At 36.1% G+C, this 23,339-nt stretch overlaps 1 protein-coding gene across 2 annotated transcripts in view; it reads left to right on the top strand.

The window, feature by feature from the left end:
* ACAD11 (acyl-CoA dehydrogenase family member 11) overlaps positions 1-23,339 on the top strand; it is a 91,036-nt gene that overhangs the window by 15,454 nt on the left and 52,243 nt on the right. For both annotated transcript variants that reach the window (XM_025913201.2, XM_086674298.1), the window contains exons 6-9: positions 12,359-12,500; positions 12,864-12,985; positions 14,898-15,004; positions 16,450-16,576. In XM_025913201.2, the coding sequence (XP_025768986.1) occupies positions 12,359-12,500; positions 12,864-12,985; positions 14,898-15,004; positions 16,450-16,576 (498 nt within the window). The remainder of the gene's footprint in view (positions 1-12,358; positions 12,501-12,863; positions 12,986-14,897; positions 15,005-16,449; positions 16,577-23,339) is intronic.

The following is a 23,339-nucleotide window of genomic DNA, read 5'->3' as shown; positions in this document are numbered from 1 at the left end:
GGTTTTTCGGGTGTGGAGTTTGGTGAGCTCTTTATAGATTTTGGATACTAGCCCTTTGTCCGATATGTCATTTGCAAATATCTTTTCCCATTCCGTTGGTTGCCTTTTATGCTGTGCAGAAGCTTTTTATCTTCATAAGGTCCCAGTAATTCACTTTTGCTTTTAATTCCCTTGCCTTTAGGGATGTGTCAAGTAAGAGATTGCTACGGCTGAGGTCAGAGAGGTCTTTTCCTGCTTTCTTCTCTAAGGTTTTGATGGTTTCCTGTCTCACATTCAGGTCCTTTATCCATTTTGAGTTTATTTTTGTGAATGGTGTGAGAAAGTGGTCTAGTTTCAACCTTCTGCATGTTGCTGTCCAGTTCTCCCAGCACCATTTGTTAAAGAGACTGTCTTTTTTCCATTGGATGTTCTTTCCTGCTTTGTCAAAGATGAGTTGGCCATACGTTTGTGGGTCTAGTTCTGGGGTTTCTATTCTATTCCATTGGTCTATGTGTCTGTTTTTGTGCCAATACCATGCTGTCTTGATGAGGACAGCTTTGTAGTAGAGGCTAAAGTCTGGGATTGTGATGCCTCCTGCTTTGGTCTTCTTCTTCAAAATTACTTTGGCTATTCGGGGCCTTTTGTGGTTCCATGTGAATTTTAGGATTGCTTGTTCTAGCTTCAAGAAGAATGCTGGTGCAATTTTGATAGGGATTGCATTGAATGTGTAGATAGCTTTGGGTAGTATTGACATTTTGACAATATTTATTCTTGAAAACCACTTCTTATAGGATTAAAGTTGTCAAACAGGTGTCAACTTCCTTTAGATAAGCAGAATATTCAGTAGTTCTTCCAACTATTTTTTTAAAAAGAAACAATTTCTAGAGGCACAGCATGAAGCTATTTCTCTGCAATACGAATTTGTGACATGTATCTTTATCTTTTATTAGAGTTATATGGTATCTAGTAAAATTTCTGTTACTCTATACCCAATAATCTCATAATTATTAGTTAAATTTAATCAATTTCTGCCTCCTATTTAAATTTAAATTTAATTTAAATTGTAGCTAATTTTTTATGGAAGTAACATATGGTTGGCAGAGTACAAGTCAACTAGCATTTATTCATTACCAACTATTTGCTCTGAAAGATGGAGTTGGAAAGGAAGTACAGCTCTTAATGAGGTCGAAACACAACTGTAGAGAAAAATATATAACAGCAGAGAACAATATATATCCAAGTGCTAAAGTATGTCCTACAAAATGAACTGTAAGAGCAGTCAGAGGGAAAGATACACTGTGCTGGCATTGAAAGCTGTGAAATAGCTTAATAGTTTATCTTTTCCACCCATTTTTTATTTTTATTTACTTATTTTTTAATGCCCTTCTTATTTATTTTCTTAAGTGAACTCTACCCCCAGTGTGGGGCTTGAACTCATGATCGCAAGATCAAGAGTTGCATGCTTTAGCCACTGAGCCAGCCCGGCACCCCTCCACCTCGCTTTTTTAGATTTCATAAGTAAATGGGAAAATATTAGATATGCTTTTTTTGTGAAGGCACTCCACAAATCAGAAAATCAATCCTTGGACTATAGAGAGCTGAATATGTGTCTGTATGTGCTCACCTGTATATATTCCTAACACTATAATTGAAGGCTTTTTATTTTTTTTCTTTGAGGATAAGGATTATGTCTTAATTTTTTTTTATATCTTCGTCTCTAGAGTCTATATGGATGCTCAATAAATGGGGACATGCTACTCTATTACCTCCTTTAAAGCAATGACTGTAGCATTTATGAAGCAGGTGTTTATGTTTCTGAATCAATCTAAGTTGAAAGAATTGATTTTAATTAATCACTATTTCTATATCCTATGTTTCTGCTTAATTTTTATTCTCTGACAGTGTGAACTTAAAGCAAATAATTTAACCTCTCTTTGTGCTTCAGTTTTTATTTTAATTTGTTTTTATTGATGCCTAATTGATATTTAACATTATATTAGTTTAGGTGTACAATATAATGATTTGATACTTGCATATACTATGAAACAGTCACCACAATAAGTATTGTTTCTCCCTTCACCATATGTAGTCACATAATATACAATATAATGTTGTTGACTCTAGACTCTAGTACATTGTATCCTCATGACTTACTTATTTTTGGGGAAGTTTGTACCTCTTAACCCCTTCTCCCATTTCACCCACACCATATACCTTCTTACCTCTGGCAACTATGAGTCTGCTCTCTGCATGTTATGTATGAGTTTGGTTATATTTGTTTTGCTTGTTCATTGGTTTTTTTTTAGATTCCACATATAAGTGAAATCATACGGTATTTGTCTTCCTTTGTCTAACTCACTTCACTTAGCATTATACCCTCAAAGTCCATTCATGTTGTCACAAATGGCAAGCTTTCATTCTTTTTTATGGCTGAATAGCATTCCAATGTGTGTGTGTGTGTGTGTGTGTGTATCTCACATCTTTATCCATCCACCAATGGATGCTTTAGTTGTTTTACTATCTTTGCTATTGTGAATAATACTGCAGTGAACGTAGGGGTGCATATATCTCTTCTAATTAACGTCTACATTTTCTTCATATAAGTATACAGAAGTAGAGTTGCTGGATCATGTGGTAGTTCTCTTTTCTTTTGAGGAAATTTCATACTGTTTTTCATAGTGGCTGCATCGATCTACATTCCCACCAGTGATGCACAAAGGTTCCCTTTTCTCCATATCCTCACTAGCACTTGCTATTTCCCATCTTTTTGAAAATAGCCATTACGACAGGTGAGAGATGATATCTCATTGTGGTTTTGATTTGTATTTCCCTGATGATTAGTGTTGTTGAGCATTTTTTTCATGTGACTGTTGGCCATCTGTATGCCTTCTTTGGAAAAGTGTCTATTTAGATCTTCTGCCTGTCATTTAATCAGATTGTTTTTTTGTTATTGAATTATATGAGTTCTTTATCTATTTTGGCTATTAACCCCTTATGAATATATGACTTGAAGATGTCTCATTCAGGAGGTTGCCTTTTTATTTTATTGAGTTTCCTTTCAATTTTATTTTAGTTTATTGAGTTTCCTTTCAATAAAGGAGGTTTGTAGAGGTTTGTAGAGCTGTGTAGAGGTTTTTAGTCTGATGTAGTTCCATTTGTTTATTTTTGCATTTGTTGCCTTTGCCTGGAATCAGTTACATATATGTATACATATACTGCCAAGAGCAACGTCAAGTAGCCTACTGCCTATGTTTTCTTCCAGGAATTTTGTGGTTTCTGGTCTTATATTCAAGTCTTTAATCCAGTTTGATTTAATTTATGTATGGTGAAAGATAGAGGTTCAGTTTCATTCTTTTGCATGTGGCTGTCCAATTTTCCCCAATACCATTTATTAAAGAGACTGTCTTTTCCCCATTGTATATTCTTGCCTCCTTTGTCACAAATTAATTGACCATATGTGGGTGGGGTTTTTTCCTGGGCTCTTTATTCTGTTTGATTTACCTTTATGTCTATTTTGTGCCAATACTGTTTTGATTATTATAGCATTGTAATTGAAATCAGGAAGCATGATGCTTCCAGCTTTATTCTTTCTCAAGGTGGCTTTGGCTATATGGGATCTCATGTGCTTCCATACAAATTTTAAGATTCTTTGTTCTATTTCTGTGGAAAATTCTACTGGAATTTTGATAGGAATTGCACTGAATCTATAGATTGCTTTGGATAATATGGATATTTTAATAATATTCTTCAATCTATGAGCATGGGATATCTTTCCGTTTGTTTGTGTGTTCTTCAGTTTCTTTCATCAGTGTTGTATAGTTTTCATTATACAGATCTTTTACCTGCTTGGTTAAACTTAGTCCTAGGTATTTTATTCTTTTTGGTGCAGTTGTAAGTGGAACTGTTTTCTTAATTTCTCTTTCTGATAGTTTGTGGTTACAGCATAAAAACACAACAGTGTTGTATGTTGATTATGTATCCAGCAACTTTACTGAATTTGTTTATTGTAATACTTTTTTTTGGTGGAGTCTTGTAGAATTTTCTATGTGTAGAATCATATTGTCCACAAATGGTGACAGTTTCACTTCTTCCTTTCCAATTTAGATGCATTTTAATTTCTGTTTCTCACGTAATTGCTCTGGACTTCCAATACTATGTTAAATGAAAGTATCAAGAGTGGGCACTCATGTCTTGTTCCTGATTGTTAGAGGAAAAGTTTTCAGCTTTTTACCATTGAGTATGTTTGCTATGGGCTTATCATATATGGGCCTTTTTAGGTTGAGGTACATTCACTATAATAGCTTTGTTGAGAGTTTTTATCATAAATGGATATTGAATTTTGTCAAATGTTTTTTCCACATCTACTTAGATGATCACATGATTGTTAGCCTTCATTTTCTTAATGTGGTATGTAACATTGATTTATTTGCACATGTTGAAACATCCTTGCATCCCTGGAATAAATTCCACTTCATCATGTTGTATGATCTTTTCAATGTATTGTTGAATTTGTTTGCTAATATTTTGTTGAAGATCTTTGCATCTATGTTCATCGGGGATATTGGCCTGTAATTTTCTGTTTTTCTGGTGTCTTGCCTATCTTTGGTATCGAGGTAATGCTGGCTTATAAAATGAGTTTGGAAGCATTCCATTCTCTTCAGTTTTTTGGAAGAGTTTGAGAAGCATAGATATTAAATCTTAGTAAAAGTTGGATAGAATTCACCAGTAAAGCTGTCTGGTCCTGGACTCCTGCATCTGCAACTCTGTTTCCTTCCCTAAGTTAGGGAGATTTTCAGTCATTATTTCTTCAAATAAGTTTTCTGTTCCTTTCTCTCTCTCTCTCTCTTCTCTTGGACCCCTATAACACAAATGTCATTCCACATGATGTTTCATAGGTCCCTTAAACTATTTGTCACTGTTTAAATTTTTTTTCTTTTTGCTGTTAGATTTTGGTGAGTTTCACTCCCCCATTTTCTAGGTCACTGATCCTTTCTTCAGCTTCATCTAGTCTGTTGTTGAACCCCTCTTGTGTATCTTTCAGTTCTGTAGCTGCATTCTTCAGCTTTCTAATTTCTGTTTGGTACTTCCTTATATTTTCAATCTCTTTGTTGAAGCTCTTGCTGTGTTCATCTACTCTTCTGAAATCAGTAAGCATCTTTAAGACCATTACTTTGAACTCTTTATCAGGTAAATTATTTATCTCCATTTCATTTTTTTTCTGGAGTTTCATTTTGTTCTTTTGTTTGGAACCTATTCCCTTTACCTCATTTTGCTTGATTCTCTCTTTGTTTCTATGTATTAAGCACAACAGCTATCTCTCCCAGTCTTAAAGGAGAGGTCACAGAAAGGTAGAATGTATTTCAATCTGCTCTCTGTGCAGTCCCCTGAGGGTGGTAGCCTGCCAAGGACTGTCTCTCTGATCATTTCAGCCACCATGGGGCCCAGAAATGCAAACCCCCTGGCCACCAGAGCCAGGCACTCAAAAGGTATCCCTTCTGTGGACAGCATACACCTGCCAGCTTTGGTGGGGCCATAGGGAGGGATGGGTCAGGACAGTACCATCCATTGGATTTACTGGGGTGAGGCCTCAAGGGAGCACCCAGCTGGGTAGCCTATTTGCTGAGGTCAGTGAGGCAGAGCCATTTGGTAGCACAGGGCCAGGGCAAGCAGCACTAGCAAGATAGAGAATGCAAAAATGGCACCAGCCATCATCTTTATCCCCAGAGAGAGTTCGAATAGACCCCTGCCACTCCCACAGATGATTTAAGATTAGCCAGTAAATCTTTTCATATATGATCTAAGTTCTTTCCAACCTGCTGCTTTTGTGCTGGGATCCAAGATGGGTAAGTCTGTGCATGAGCCCTTTAAGAGTGGAGTCTCCATTTCTTGGAGCCTTTTGGTTCTTCTGGTGTTTTGGTTTTCAAAGCCAGACATTTTGGAGGCTCATCTCCCTGGTGCAGTTCCCAAGGATGGGAATACCTCATATGGGGCTTGAACCCCACACTCCTCAGGGATATAGTCCATATTTGTGGGATCCCTCCTGCTTGTGGGTTGCCACACTGGAGTGTGGGGTTTTGGTGAGACTACATCTCTACCTCTCCTACCCATCTTGATGTACCCCCCCCCCTTTTTTAATATTTTATTTTTAAGTTATCTCCACACCCAACATGGGGCTCAAACTCACAACCCCAAGATCAAGAGTTGCATGCTTCACTGACTGAGCCAGCCAGGTGCCCTTGATGTAGCCTTTTTATCCTTTATTGTGGTGGAGCTGTTCAGCTAGTTTTCAGGTCTTTTTCAGAGACAGTTCTATATGGAGCTGAAGATATGGTGTTTGTGGAAGAGTTGAGTTCAAGGTTTTCCTATGCTACTATTTGAACCACTCGCTTTATTTTTTATTTTAAAATAATTATGGACTCACAAGAAGTTGTAAAATGAGTACAGAGGGGTCTTGTATACCTGTCATCCAAATTTCCCAAATGGATCTCACACAACTGTAGTATATTTCAAAGCCAGGGAATTGACATTGTGTGCCTTTTAAGTTGGATAAAGAAATACCAAAATTTCAGGGTTGCTGGGAAGCTAAAATGAAATAATCAGTTTGGAGCAAGTAGCTAGTACCTGGCATAGCTGTGCTCAACTTGTTTCAATTCTTTTTTCTTTTCCATTTTTTTCCTCTATTTCTCTATTTTACTTTTCTAAAATTGCCTATCAAGCTCTATTCTTCATAAAACTAGTAAGGTAAAAGTAAGTATTTCATAATATGTACTAAAACTTAAGCAGTGGTTGTAAGGGATCAAATTATAGGAGACTTATAAGTTGTACTTTTCTGTAATGTGTAAGGTTTGAGGTTTTATCATTTTGTGTTTTTTTCCGAAGAATAGCATGTTTTATTTTTGTCATCAGAAAACATAAGAAAGAAGACAAAAACAAATCTAAATGATAAACCTTCCAGGAATGTGTGTGGTAAGCCAGTAAAGGATTACTAAAAAGGGTATGGCAAAACCAAAGCTTATTACTCAGTTTTGCAATCCCTATTTTCCATTTACTTGTATGTAAAGTATTTGAAGCATGTTTGAGCGAGTATTTCAGAGTACAACATGCTTACTGCAATATTTAAAAGAAATCCAGTTTTCCTGAAAAATACTGTTAATTTTTTTTTTTTTTTTTTTGAGAGAGAGAGAGAAAGAGTGCAAGCAGGGGAAAGATGCAGAGGGAGTAGAGAGTATCCTAAGCAGGCTCCACACTCAATGCAGAGCCCAACACAGGGCTTAATCCCACTATCCTGGGATCATGACCTGAGCTGAAATCAAGAGTCAGATGTTCAACCACCTGAGCCACCCAGGTGCCCCCTTGTTAATTTTTTAAACAAGATCTTACCTATTTGGCAGAGAAATGTTTAAGGAGTTTAGTGTGCATTTCAACTTGAAAAACAAGTATATTTAACTAAAACCAGATAAACCTTTTCATCTGTATTCATTAATTAGTAGTCAGGTATATTTCAGATAACATTAACAGATAACTTCTTCTGAAGTCCTCTATCTTAAAGCCTTCTATATATTAATTTATGAAGAAAAAAGATTTGATATGCAAACAAAACTTGTATTTAAATGGCTTTTTCTTTTTAATTTTCTCCGTTATCTCTTAAATGTTAGTGTAGTTGAGGAGAGGCATAGTTATAAAATTTAATTTTATTGCTAGAAAAGGTGTGGCATTTGGGTTTTTTTCAACCCCTTTACATTACAGATATTTTAAAAATACTCTTTAGTAAGTGCTCAGTGGTAGTAAAGCCAGGTTTTGAACTCAGGCCTATAGACTTGCAATGTTGTATAATTTTTTCTACATCATACTGCTTTTCCCCCCTATTGGAATTGGTCAACTTCATTGGTATAGAAATTGAAACCCCTTGGGTTGCCTGGGTGGCGCAGTCTGTTGGGCGTCTGACTTCAGCTCAGGTCATGATCTCGTGGTCCGTGAGTTCAAGCCCCGCGTCGGGCTCTGTGCTGACAGCTCAGAGCCTGGAGCTTGCTTCGGATTCTGTGTCTCCCTCTCTCTCTGCCCCTCCCCCACTCACACACACTCTCTCTCTCTCTCTCTCTCTCTCTCTCTCAAAAGTAAAGATTAAAAAAAAATTAAAAGTAAAAAAGAAATTGAAACCCCTTGTCTTTGACCACACCCTCTTTACACTCTATTTCTCTCTCTTTTTTAATCTTTAATTTTTTTTAACATTTATTTATTTTTGAGAGACAGAGCACAAGCAAAGGAGAGGGGTAAACACAGAATCTGCAGGCTCCAAGCTCCGAGCTGTCAGCACAGAGCCCAACGTGGGGCTCGAACTCAAAACTGTGAGATCATGAGCTGAAGTCGCATGCTTAACCGACTGAGCCACCCAGGTGCCTCTGCCTGTCTCTGTCTCTGTCTCTCTGTCTCTCTCTTTAAAAGAGAGAGAAAGCACACAAGTGGGGAGAGGGACAGAGGGAGAGAGAGAATCTTAAGCAGGATTCATGCTTGACATGACCCTGGGATCGTGAGCTGAGCCCAAATCCAGAGTCAGACACTGAACTGACTGAGCCACCCAGGCACCCCTCTTATTTCTTTATACCTCCCCAAGATGCTACAAATTTGATTGCTCGCTCTTCAGAATCCATGAACCCCTTATGACTCTATTTGACTTCTTATCTTGCCTGGCGCATGTGGGCATGGATCAGTTATTTCAAAAACTATTTTCTTTATTATCAATTGAATTAATTCTTTGACTGTGGATATATACAAGTAATATAAGAGTTATAAAGTTTCCTGACCTTATATTTTTTTAATCTTCCAGATTCTTCTCACCTCTTGACTTTATAATAGTCTCTAACCCTAATCTTGGGTCATTTTATTTTTGCTTCAGAATAAAGTCATGAATCACGTTAACAGAATCTGGGACATATGTATGTTGCTTAATTTCATCTAGGCTGTAACCTCATCTTTTCATAAAATCTATGACTTTATACACTTTTTTTTCCCAGATCTTTTCCGTTTTTTGCAAACTATGAAGTTGCTTTTCTCATTTAGATTCCCATTCTCAGTGTATTGTCTTGCCTTCTGCTTAGTTCATTTCACAAAATGAACTAAGTGCCAGTCACTTTCTGGCACAAGCTGCTTTCTGGGGATCACAGGCTCCTTGAAGTCCTCTTTACATTGTTGAAGACATTTTAGCACTCTATACAGTCTTTCTTTTTTTTTAAGTTTATTTATATATTTTGAGAGACAGTGCACATGTGAGTTGGGGAGGGGCAGAGATTGAGAGAGAGAATTCCAAGCTGGCTCTGCACTGCCAGCATAGAGTCCAGTGCGGGGCTCGAACTCAAAAACCATGAGAGCATGACCTGAGCCAAAATCAAGAATCAGTCACTTAACAGACCAAGCCACCCAGGAGCCCCAAAAAATATCTGTTTCATGCAGGTTGATGGGCCAGATTTTTCTTAAGCTTCATTGCCAAGAAAAGTGGTCACTCTGAAGCAGCTGATTTATTTTTAATCTGTATATGCTGTAAACGTTTTGACTGGTCATGCTTCACACTTTATTTTGCCCATTGAAAACTTGAAGCGATGTTTAACTGTCCACACTAACAAAATAACCTTACCTCTAGTTTCATCTTTTTATTTAAAATTCTATTAACATCTTCTTCCCTGCCTTCTTCATCTCCTGTGTGTAATGTTGGATCGCATGTGTTTCTTTTGTTTTGAAAAGGTAATACACATACACACACACACACACACACACACACACATTTTAATAAAATCCAGTAGTACAGAAAGCACACTTGGAAAAATAAAACTCAGTGCAGAGGATAATCAGCAAAATGAAAAGGAATTTGTTGTGCTGAGGTTTCAGAAAAAATGTCAGAAGTCATTTTATTAATAAGTTCGTTAGCAGGAAGATGAACTAGTAAATGTTCATTTTAACCACTAGGACTTAGACTGAGTTTGTTACAGCTCTGTACATAAACAGGTGTAGATGGTGTTCTCATAAACTATTGCTGCTTTACACTAATTTATAAAGTTTGATGAACCATCAACGTTTCTTACTAGCCATTGTTTTATAGCTTTGTGTAATTACCTAAAAATGTCTTAGATAAATTTAACTACAGAGAAGATTCCCAGGCTTCATTGAAAAAAAGGTAAACATTTACAGCATAAGCAAGTATCTCATCTCCTTTCCCTGGATGGTAAGAGCATAGAAACAAATAAATTAATATAGAGAAAAATGCACCCAATCCTTTTTATTGTTTTCTTAATAAATCTAGCTCATATAGTAATTTACAATACACTATAACCACAACAATAAAAGGTCTTATTAAGTCAAATCATGGAGGAGGGGGTAATCAATTTTTCCTTTAGTTATAATAGAAAATTTTTGAATGCCCACTATATGCCAGGCTCTGTACTTATTGAATATTGGCCACCTATTATGTGACAGTTACTTTGCTAGGAACTGGTAAACAAACACCACATGCTACTTGCCCTCATTTAATCTGCCCACTAACTCTATGCAAGAGGTATATTATGGCTGAGAAAATTTGAGGCTCAGAGAGGTTAACTAGATGGTTCAGAGTCACACAGTTATTCAGTGGTGGAGGTATGATTTGAATATAGGTGTGTCTTATTCCAAAATTTGTGTCTTCCCACAAAGTTACAGTATGAGTGTGCCAGAGGGGCAGGGGGAGTACAAGCACATACAAAGTTATATAAAGGCATGGAACCCAGTAACCTGCATTGCCTAGCTGAGCCTGCTCTTTTATCTGGCTTAGATAATCTTGTCTAGATGATTGGTGTAGCCTCCTCACTGGCCCCTCTATAGTCTATAGCAGCCAGAGTGACCCTCCTAAAATATGAACCCTATCATGTCACTCCTCTGTACAGAAACCTCCAGTGGAGGTTCCCCCCTCTATACCCGCATTCCTTTCCTCCTGCCTCCATACCTTGAAATAACCACAGCCATTGCCATTAGTTTGTTGTATATCCTTTCAACTTTGGGTATTGGTTTATAACCTTTTTATTTAAACAAAAATAGGATAAACTATATACATTCTATGTATTCTGCAAATTGCTTTTTCTCTTATATTTACAGTTGAATAGCCTATGTTTTTTTTTTAAGTTTGTTTATTTTGAGGGAGACAGAGACAACACAAGTGGGGTAGGGGCAAAGAGCAGGAGACAGAATCACAAGCAGGATCCACACTGTCAGCACAGAGCCCGACATGGAGTTTGAACTCATGAAATCGTGAGATCATGATCTGAACTGAAACCAAGAGTCAGACACTTAACTGACTGAGCCACCCAAGCACCCCAAACAGCCTGTGTTACAAAGCAGAATGAGGAAAGTTTTCTGTTTTATTGGTTCCAAATTACATGACTATTTTATGATACTGCCATATAATTGTGAATTTTATCTACATAAAACAACATCTTTTTTTTTTTTTTAATTTTTTTTTTTTCAACGTTTATTTATTTTTGGGACAGAGAGAGACAGAGCATGAACGGGGGAGGGGCAGAGAGAGAGGGAGACAGAATCAGAAACAGGCTCCAGGCTCTGAGCCATCAGCCCAGAGCCCGACGCGGGGCTCGAACTCCCGGACCGCGAGATCGTGACCTGGCTGAAGTCGGATGCTTAACCGACTGCGCCACCCAGGCGCCCCAAACAACATCTTTTAAACAATTATATTTTTGTATCTACAACATGAAATAACTCATTTTAAAAATTACTGTTGCCCTGAGAGTGTAATGTTTGTTGTGCAGAAAGATTTTTCACCAGAGCAAACTCTTTAACTATACATGACTTGGCATAGATGCTTGAATTATAAGTAATTATTACAGTTTCTTTAAGAAAAAATCTTTTGATGTTTGTTTATTGAGAGTGTGAGTGGGGGAGGGGCAGAGACACAGAATCTGAATCAGGCTCCAGGCTCTGAGCTGTCAGTCCAGAGCCCGACGCGGGGCTCGAACTCACAAACTGCAAGATGATGACCTGAGCCCAAGTCAGACGCTTAACTGACTGAGCCACTCAGACACCCCAGTAATTACTACAGTTTCTTTTTTAATGTAGTTAACTCTCAGTTGAGCAATTTCAACTGCTTTTGCCTCCACTCATTAGTAGAGATAGTAAGGGTATATAGAGTAAAATGTAGGAGAACTGAGGGCCAATAATGGAGCCAGAGGACTTGGCTCTACATGATCAAGGCTAATGAGTTATTTGATAAATGCAATGTGCCATTGTAGGTAAAGACTGCAAACTATGGCCTCAGATTTGCTTTTGATGAAAAACAGGATTTCATTTATTTCCTTGTTTTAGTTTTGTATTAAATATGTTAAAACTTTTTCATTTTTAATTGCAGTCTCGAGTTATAGCTATACTGGATTGGGAGCTTTCAACCATTGGTCATCCTTTGTCAGACTTAGCTCATCTCTCCGTGTTCTACTTTTGGCCAAGGACAGTTCCAATGATAAATCAAAGTTCTTATTTTCAAGAAAACATAGGTATGAAACCATCATGTTGCCTAAATTGCTATTAATATAAAATTATATTTATTATTCTTCATAATTAAAAGGTAAGATTATATAGCAAGTTTAGTTAAGAACTTTTAATTACTTTCTTGAAATGTTTCTAAATCATTTTGTTCTTGATTTTTCTGAACATAGCATTTCACTTTTAGCAATTTATGATAAAATATAGCCTTTTATATACATCATTCTTTTTAGAAGTCAACATTCAGAACATGTTTCTTATTCGGATTAATGGTTATTATATTCAGTTTTATATGCATATGCAATTTTATTACAGTTTGAAATATTCACCATGATATCTTTCATTAAATTTTACAGTATGTGCTATTTTTATAGGGATACCATCAATGGAAGAAATGATTTCAATATATTGCCGCTGCAGAGGAATTAATTCTATTCTTCCTAACTGGAATTTCTTTATTGCCCTGACATATTTTAAAATGGCTAGCATAGCACAGGTAATTCACTATTTTTAAACCGTGTTTCACTTTTATTTATTAATGTAATGTTCACAATATTTTCTGGTCTTCAGGAATTTTATATTCTTTGTCCTTAGATCATTTTGCTTTTGATAATGACAAATACCAAATATGGTTGAATATGAATCCAGAATTTATATAATAGGAACTTGGCAAGGGAAAAAACTGAGTAGCAAAATGTGTTATCACTTTTGGGGGAGGGGAAGGAAGAAAGACATAAAGAGAAAAAGAGAAAGCCATGTGAAGATTCGGTATTACCTGAATATCCATTTTAAGAAAGAGCTAAAATCTTTTAATGATGTTTGCTTCAAATATAAAACCATTTATTAACAAGGGTCATGATAAAGAAAGAAATAATTTTTGCATGTCCCAAAGCCTCGCATAGTACCTAGAATATAGTTGCCTCTTAATATGTTTTTGAGAGAATAGATGAGTAAAATTTTCCATTTTCTAACAAGGTCATATTTATGTGATTAATTTTGAGAGGAAATTGAGCATACATTTAGTTTTTTATATTATGGCTTCGTCTGAAATGTATTCGTCTTTATACTGATTTAGTTTCCATGTGCTTTGAATCTCGGGAGTTTATTTAAGAAACTGAGATGCTTTATCAGTGGCAAAGGGCTAGGGCTTGGTGGAATAAGTAAATAAGAGATTTCAGAAACAAAAAAGAATGGGAAAAGAATTAAGGTTTTTTTTCCCCTTGTCTCCAGAGTCCATGCTATCCATGAACAACTGAAATGTCTTCTAGGATATAGTTGTATTACATTTCATCCTGTGTTTTAGAATCATGTTAATCACGTTGATTGGATGGGTTTCTCAAAATAGGGATTATGGTATGTTTTTTATATTTGTCAGCTTCCACAAATAGGCTTTGAATTTAAAATGGATTTTCTTTTCAAACAAAAGTTTGACGTGGGTTATGTTGAAATTAATATGTATGTCATACATTATATGTGGTAACCTTAGAGATGATCATAAACATTCTATTCTAACTATAAATATGAAATTGGAAATGATGGAAAAATTGTTAGGGTATATTATTACATAAAGAAACATGAAGAAATAAAACTAAGGAGATTCAGTTGATTGTGTTTGGGTGGAAGAAGCAAGGGAGAGGAGAGTGTGCTATGTTGAAAGCATAGAACATGGAGAAGAGAGGCACCTGGGTGGCTCAGTTGGTTAAGTGTCCCACTCTTGGTTTCGATTCAGGTCATGATCTCCTGGTTCCTGAGTTCAAACCCCATGTTGAGCTCTGCATTGACAGCAGAGCCTGCTTGGGATTCTCTCTCTCTCTCTCTCTCTCTCTCTCTCTCTCTCTCTCTCTCTCTCTCTGCCTCTCCCCTGCATGTGTGCTCTGTCTCTCTCTCTCTAAAAATAAATGAACTTTAAAAAAAAGAACATGGAGAAGAAAGAAAAACTAATTAGAATTCAACTAACACTGGTCAAGGAGACAGTTAACTAATTTAGGAGTCAAAAAAAAATGAGGGAAAATTTTCTTAGAGATCATGTCATTGTTTGTTTTTTTTTACTTTATTTTTGTGTCTGTAGATTTTCCTCCAGTATGAAGGGAAAATAGTGATCTTTAGAGGTGATATAATTTGCCAATTTGGTATCTTTGTTAGCTTCTGAACTCATTTTCAAGTTTGATTTGATTTCCAGTTATAATTCTGTTAGGATAAGAGTGTGTCAACCAAATTATGCATGTATAACTCTTTAATTTAAGAAGGTATAATTATCCTTGCGTGTAAATAAGTAGAATTGGTGATCTGATTTACATTTTGATACCTTGTGAGTTTAGGGACTCACATAGCTGGGAAACTGGAAAGACTGGATAGCTGAAGAACAGTTTTTAATGAATCTTAATTGCTCTATGTTAATTTATTTATAGGGAGTATATCGTAGATATCTTCAGGGAAATAATGCATCTGAGAATAGCTTTCTGTTTGCCAAGATTGTGCAACCTCTGGCAGAAACTGGATTACAACTCTCAAAACGGTAAGCAAAATGAATTCCTTGGATACCTCAAATTAGAGCCTTTATTAGATATAGGAAGGGTGTAAACTTTGGGATAGGGACTGTTTTTATTGATTACACCAGGATTGTTGCTGCCAATCACAGTAGTTTTTTGGTAACTCTCTTATATGCCTGAAAATAAAAAGACTTCAAATATAAAAAAAATTATAATCCATATTCATGATTAAAAGTAATTTTTTTTTTGCCAACTTGAGTATATAAACTTTTTTTTTTTTTTCAACGTTTATTTATTTTTGGGACAAAGAGAGACAGAGCATAAACGGGGGAGGGGCAGAGAGAGAGGGAGACACAGAATCGGAAACAGGTTCCAGGCTCTGAGCCATCAGCCCAGAGCCTGACGCGGGGCTCGAACTCCCGGACCGCGAGATCCGTGACCTGGCTGAAGTCGGACGCTTAACCGACTGCGCCACCCAGGTGCCCCTAGTATATAAACTTTTAAAGAGATAGATAAAACTCTCAAATGTTTCGTTTCAATAATAAGTTACTTACATATACCTATTTAAAATTACATATTACAGGGACGCCTGGGTGGCTCAGTTGTTTCAGCATCCGACTCTTGATTTTGGTTCAGGTCATGATCCCAGGGTCATGGGATTGAGCTCCATGTGGGGCTCTACACTGTGTGAAGCCTGTTTAGGATTCTCCCCAGCCCCTCTCCCCCACTCACACACTGTCTCTGAAAAATAAAATAAAGTAACGTAAAAGATGATTTATTAACTTTAGCAGTATTGCTCTTTTCCATCATATTTCATGAAATTTTATTCAATCACGTCATAAGTGAAATCCATATCTCCATCAGTGGAGCACTTTTCAAGGCATCTAATTCACTTGCCAACCACACACTCCTATCTAAGTGCTGTGATCTATAGCACTTACTGAGTGTGTGGATGATGGTGTCCCTGGAAATTCTGTCCAAGCCGTAAGTTCCCATGGCATAACATTAGGACAGTTATGTCTTACAATTCATTTATAGATGGATATTTGTGTTCTCCTCAACATAACAGCTGACTGTGTTGCTCTTCATAAAGATCTTTAAAGTTCTTGTTTATAATGATAGCCAACAGTTGTACTTGTGAGGAATATACTAAGAATAATTACTAAATTTGTTCAATTTCTTCACTTGCTTTTTTTAGAGATTGTGATAAGTGGCTTTAATAAAGATTCAAAACTACCACTGATTAAGGTCAGGCCAGGCTTATGTTTTCCCAAGTAGTGCTTTCAGCATTAGCGTTTAATGTTCAAAGTAAAGGGATTCTGCATTCATTCCATAATATGAAAAACTTAAGAAATTACAAAATATGGCTACTCCTGAGGTATATTTTGGGGGAGGTGGGGAAGTCTTCACATTATATTCAGAACTATAGAATAATGATTTTGGACACCTTTATAACTTTTTTTTAATAAAGGATTTTTGGTACTACGCCACCACAGATTGATACTTCCCAGCAGTTTTTTGTACAGAGTAAGACAGGCCAGGAAGTTCTTATTAGGATGAAGCATTTCATGAAACAACACATCCTTCCAGCTGAAAAAGTAAGTACCATACACACAAATAGAATGTATTTGTGCTCAAGGACTGTTGATGAATGACGTCTGTTACCTCTGTTTCTAGGAGTACCTTGGTATCCTATCCTATCCTTACCTCATTCCACTCTTCCCCTTAGCACTGAGCTACTGCAGAAGCTGATAAGCTTCTAAAATATGTCAAGGGAATGCTACAGATAAATGACTGGAATTAAAATTCAGTCAAAGGGAATTAACTGTTGTAAAGTTGAGATCCTAAGTATATTAGAGTAAAGCATTACTTTAGGGCCTTTGCCTAAGGCTTTTTTTTATCTTTATAGACTCCTTTGAGAATTAAGAAAACTGCAGAGTAAATAAGATGGACATAACCAGAAAATTTTGCATATCATTTCAATCTATTCACAGATATACTACCTCTCTCCCCATAAGTTACTATTTTAAGGTGTTAAGTAAATAACCGTAAGTTCACTGAGGGTAGAGAAGTAACATGGTACATTCAGTCATTTAGTTAACATGTAAGTATTAGGTACCCTAATAATGGGTTAGGCATCTGGAGAACTAATGAAAGAAAAAGAAAGAACAAGACAGAGCTAATGCTTCCACAGAGCTTACACTTTTGCACAAAAGAAAGACATTAAATAAGGAAGATAAATGCTGTGAAGAAAAGATAAAAGCTATTATGAAAATAGATAAGGCGGGTGGGGCCAGGTATGTGTGTGAGTTGAACACTGGTGTAGAAATTATAATGGTTTGATTCTAGTCCATTCCTTCTACAAGTTAGATGGTCATGGGCAAATAACTTTAATTCTCAGTGCCTCAGTCTTTTCATCTGTGATGTGAATAGATATGAGTAGATATACAATAAATTCTCATTTTAATTTTCCATGATTCTGAGAAGTCTAGAGCTGGACTGACAAAATCAAATAGGAAACTGAAAAAGCCCAAAATTCTTTCAATAAAAATATTGAGTCGATATGTGTTTATAAGGCAGTTACTATTGTTGCTTGAATTACATCAATATTGTTGCTTGAATTACATTGTTAGTAAAGATCTGGCATGAGATTAATTTTGCTGACCAAGTAGGGTATAGTTTTTATTTTTTGTCTTTTGTTTTTTAAAGAAAATGCTACTTAAATATGAGGAAGTTCTTTCTGAAATAGTCACCTCTTACATGTGTTCAGTGATTAAGATATCACTTTGGAAACTTTATGAACTAATTAGTACATATACAATTTTGAGTTTTAAAATTCTGAACTTTTGGGTGTTAAAAAGGAAATGCAACACTTTTGGTTCAAAATGGCAGTCTGAATTCAGCATTTATCTCCTTTCCCTCAAATAAAATCCCATTAACAATAAAGAAATTTGTTTAAAGAAATAGCATAAATTGCTAAAAGCTCAAAAACAGAAATGGGACACATCAGAGGACTAAAGGTTTTGAAAAGAGAATGGAAATTGGATTTGGAAAGCAGAATGGATCATACCAAAGAATAACCTTTAACAGAAAAAGCCACATCTTAAAATCATTTTGAAATAAGAGAAGGCTGTAGCACAGGCGGTAACTTTTTTCTTTTTTTTTTTTTTTAATTTTTAATGGAGTCTCCTGTGATTGGCTGGTATGGAGAGCAAGAGTGAGAAGGAAAAGAGAAATCAAGTTGTTTGACTAATTAACCTGCAAGTGGGCAGTGGGGTTAGGTCTCTAACACTCCTGAATAGTGGTGGCATTTGCTTCAAATGAAAGGCTGTAAGAGTACTTTTAAAAAGTAAATGATCAGCTTAGACTTATCATGGTGATCATTTCATAATGTGTATAAATGTCAAATCACTATGTTGTACATCAAAAGCTAATGTAATACTGCATGCTAACTAGACTCCAATTTAAAAAAAGACAAAACAAAAAACAAAATGAGGAAATTGAGGCCAGAGAAATTCAGCAAGTTGCCTAAATCAAAGAGAGAAGGAAGCCAATGTGGAACAGTGTGGAAAACCTGGATCTTAGAGTTAGAGCATGGGTTCTGATTCAGACTTTGCCTAAATTCTACCTTCAGCAAAAAACTTACTTCAAACATTTGACAAACACTGAGCACCTCTGTATGCTGGTCACTGTGCTAGATGGTGGGGACATGGTGATATTAAATCTTATTAAGCATGACAATATTAAGCAAAGTTGGTAACTTCACAGTCAAATGCAAGAGGAAGACAAACAGTGAATCAACAGTAACAACACTAGTTAATATGCATTAAGAACTTACTCCTCTGCCAGATACTGTACCAACAACTCATGTACATGTACACTGACTCATGTATTACTCTGGCTTGAAAATGAGTCAGAGAACATTTAAGCTATGAGTAATACATTTAGAACTCGAAAGAAAGAAAGAAGAAAGAAAGAAAGGGGGGAAGGGAGGAATGAAGGAAGGAAAAGAAAGGGATGGAGGGAGGAAGGAAGAGGAGGGAAGGAGGAAGGAAGAAAGAGAAAGGACAAACTGAAAAGGAAGGAAGGAAGGAAGGAAGGAAGGAAGGAAGGAAGGAAGGAAGGAAGGAAGGAAATGAAAAAGACAATAACAGCAACAACAAATTATCCGTTTCAAAGAAGCCAGGGCTTCAACATGAGGGTTAGTCCTCTAGAGTCCTCCATTTTTGGCTTTTTTCTTTCTTTTTTTAGTGGGGGTATGGTGTAGACCCCCAGCTTGCCTGTCAGTTTGCCTGATTCCTATCTACTCACCCTAAAATGAAGCATATTTGTTGACATGCTTGTGCTTGGAACCAGCTTATTATTCGAAAGAGAGGCCACAATTGGCAGAAGAAACCAAGTAGCCTTGCTCTTTCATTTATAGATGTGAATGGGAATCAAAGGAAACATGCAGCACAGAAAAGAAGTATCACAAATTGGCTTGTGATACATCTGCTGAGCTTAATAGCATGCAGCTATGAAAATATTTACAAAGAATTTTCAATGTAAAAGAAAATGCTTTCTTATAAGCAAAAAGCAGTCTATAGCTTTAAAGGGAAGATTGTCAGTATTTTTGTGGCAAGGAAAGCAACAATCATTTTTTCGTTGCAGATTGTTCAGATCTAGAATACATCCACACATCATAATGTGAACTTTTTCTTCCATTAAAAATCTTAAACTGGGATGCCTGGTTGGCACAGTCAATGGAGCATGTGACTCTTGATTTCAGAGTTGTGGGTTTGAGTCCCATGTTGGGTGTAGAGATTGCTTGAAAATAAAATCTTTGAAAAAAAAATCTTGAACCGACATCTGTAAAAATGTTTTATCCTGTAGAATGATTCTGAACAATACTAATCCCTGTCTGTGAACATTGACATTTGAAATGATATCTGGAGAAAAGTAATTAGCTTTCTCAAAATGGGAGGGAGAAAAGTCTATAAAATTCTATCCAATATTATTATAACTAAGTTTGTAAAAATTAAAAATCATGTCTAGAAAAAAAAATGTCTAGAAAGCAAGATTATGTCACATAATGCACCAGTTTTTTTAGCAATATACATCTTTAGTAAGACTTGTTTTTTTTTTTTAATTTTTTTTTTTCAACGTTTATTTATTTTTGGGACAGAGACAGAGCATGAACGGGGGAGGGGCAGAGAGAGAGGGAGACACAGAATCGGAAACAGGCTCCAGGCTCTGAGCCATCAGCCCAGAGCCCGACGCGGGGCTCGAACCCACGGACTGCGAGATCGTGACCTGGCTGAAGTCGGACGCTTAACCGACTGCGCCACCCAGGCGCCCTTTAGTAAGACTCTTAATGAATTTTTCATAATGCTTTTACATATTTTTCCAAATTTTTATAATGGGGAAAAAATAAGCTTCATTTAAACTATTCAAATGACCATGGAAATTCCTTGGATATCTTAAAGTGAGAACATAAGAACCCATTACTTATGAAAATGTTAAAAGGCAGTTCTTCCTAATTAATATGGATAAGGAGTCCTAAAAAATAGCATGTAAAACAGGAACTAGCAACATGTTCTTGAGAACACACTTTTAACGTAATGATAACATTAGCCATATTTTCCTACTCAGTGTAATAATGTACTGGTAAAGAACTATTGTTGCTTCTTTCTAATAGACTTAAGTTTAAAGTGAAAAACATATTATATGGAAAATTATTTGTAGGCTCAGATTTAAGATTCTGAACCAACATACTTCAAAGCCGCATCTCAATCAGTGAATGAGGAAGTTAGCTGTTAAAGGTGTTATTCGGGGAGAATTGATCAGGCACCAAACTTATTTTCTGCTTCCTTCTGTTTTTCATACTCTAAGAACTAAAGAGAACTTCATTCTGATGAGATATTTTAATTCTGACTCCTGCCATACCACAAATAGATTTTGCAGATCTCTTGAATGGATAGACTGTAGAATAGGAATTTTTAAATCACACAAGTTTTTAAATAATTTTATAAACATTGGCATATTTTAACTTCTCAGAACTGTAGTATCATAAACTGTAGTATCATAACTTCTCACAAGCTGTAGTCAGAGATGAGGAATTTGTAAATGTATTGCATAATATATTTCTTATCAAACACAGTAACATTGACTATTTCCACGGCAATACGAGGGATGGAAATAATAAACAACCCTAAACAGGAAATCTCCAATTTAACTGACTTCCTGACACAAATGACAAATGCTGTTTATCCTACTGGCTTTGAAAAAGCTGTCCTTTGTCTTCTTGAAGTTTTCACTAAATACATCAGTACCCTGGACTGCCATGCTTTAATAAAAAGAACATTTCTGGGGGCGCCTGGGTGGCTCAGTCGGTTAAGCGTCTGACTTCGGCTCAGGTCATGATCTTGCAGTCCGTGAGTTCGAGCCCCACTTTGGGCTCTGTGCTGACAGCTCAGAGCCTGGAACCTGTTTCAGATTCTGTGTCTTCCCCTCTCTCTGACCCTCCCCCGTTCACGCTCTGTCTCTCCCTGTCTCAAAAATAAATAAATGTTAAAAAAAATTAAAAAAAAAACCATTTCTGAATATTATATGACTGTAAAGTGATAGAACAATTTTAGAAAATGATTTTGTAATGTGGACTCGTGACAATATTCATAGCCTTTAATCTAGTAATTGTACTAGCCTAAGTGTAAAAAAAATAAGTACAGAGATGAATAATAGCAAATATTGGAGAATGCCATCATAGACCGTATTTTAGTTCATCTTGATTCTTTTAGTTGCACAAATTAGAGATTATTGTTACTGTTTTATGTAGCTAGTTTTTTAAAACTTTTTTAAAGTTTACTTATTTATTTTGAGAGAGACAGAGACAGCATGAGTCGGGGAGGGGCAGAGGGAGAGGGAGAGAGAATCCCAAGCAGGATCTGCAGCACCATCAGCACAGAGCCTGACGTGGGCTCAAACCCATGAAACTGTGAGACCATGACCTGAGCCAAGACCAAGAGTAGCACACTTAACCAACTGAGCCACGCAGGTGCCCCATACATAGCTAGCTTTTAATTTAGATTTACCCATATATTTATCACTTTATTTACTGTTTCTTCTTGCAACTCAGATGTTTCTTTAACGATCAACTTTCTTTAATGAGAATCTGCTAGTAACCTTTTATTTGATAGTTCTTTTTATTCCTTTTTTTCTTTTTTTTTGCTCAGGAGAGGGAACTAATGATTCAGGTTCCTTGTCTCTCTGTCTCTCTGTTTCTTTATTTCTAATGCCTTTATTTTGTCCTAATTCTTGAAAGATTGTTTTATTGGATATAGAATTCTAGGTTGACAGTTACTTTCTCTCAGCAAATGAAGGCCTTGTCCCACTGATTTCTGGCTTCATTTGTTGCTCTGGGAAATCAGTTCTCAGTCTTACTTGTTTATCAGTGATCTGTCCTCCCCTCCTCTTTCTCCTCTTAAGAGCTTTTATTTTTCTTTGGTGTTGTATAGTTTGTGCTTTGGCTTTACTTTGTTTTCTGAATTTGAAGATTGGTATCTTTCATCAGTTCTAAAAACTCAGAAGTAAATTTTTCCAGTATCCCCTTTTGTTATACTCTTGATCTTGGGCCCTAGTTAGACTGATGTGAGAACATTTCTCTATTTGCATCATATCTCTTAATCATTCATATTTTCCTTCTATTGAATTTCTGTGCCTCATTCATAGAAAGGAGTAATTTCTTCATGCTTTTTCTTCCAAATTATTTTTTTTCTGCTATATCTAATCTACTTTTCAACCATCCATAGAACAGTGGTTCTCTCAAAAGTTGGAGAGTGTCAGAATTGCCAAAGATAGTAAAGAATACAGAAGCCCTAGGCTCATTGAAGTAAAATAGGTCATGGATTCTTGTCTTTTCACCAAGTGCCCCAAGTGATTCTGATACCAATGGTGTTTGAGAACAACGCCATTGAATTTTTAATTACCATGGTTTTTCTTTTCTCAAGTTGCATTTGGTTCTTTTCTTTTCTTTTTTTTTTTTTTTTTTTTGGTTCTTTTTCAAATTTGGCTTATTCTGATAACCCTTGTCATACTTTTAATTCTCGTTTATTCTTGAAATCTATTGGACACAAATACTTTATATTCTGTATCTGATCATTAGTTTGTAGTCTTTGGAGAGTGTGAGTCTGTTAAACTATTGGTTAAAATAGTTAAAAAATGTGAGTCTGTTAAAAAATTGGTTTGGCTAATTTTTGCTAATGGTGGCTTGAAACAAGTACTTTAGCAACACTTGAAAACTCAGGCTTCTTTATTTCTGACCTTTGAGAAATTTCCTTATTTTTCTTATGACATAGCTATTCATTACTACATGTATTTTTTAAA

The sequence above is a fragment of the Puma concolor genome, chromosome C2 (assembly GCF_028749965.1).
Source record: "Puma concolor isolate L17-30 chromosome C2, mPumCon1.1.hap2, whole genome shotgun sequence".
NCBI lineage: Eukaryota > Metazoa > Chordata > Mammalia > Carnivora > Felidae > Puma > Puma concolor.
This window is presented reverse-complemented; position numbering and strand designations above follow the sequence as displayed.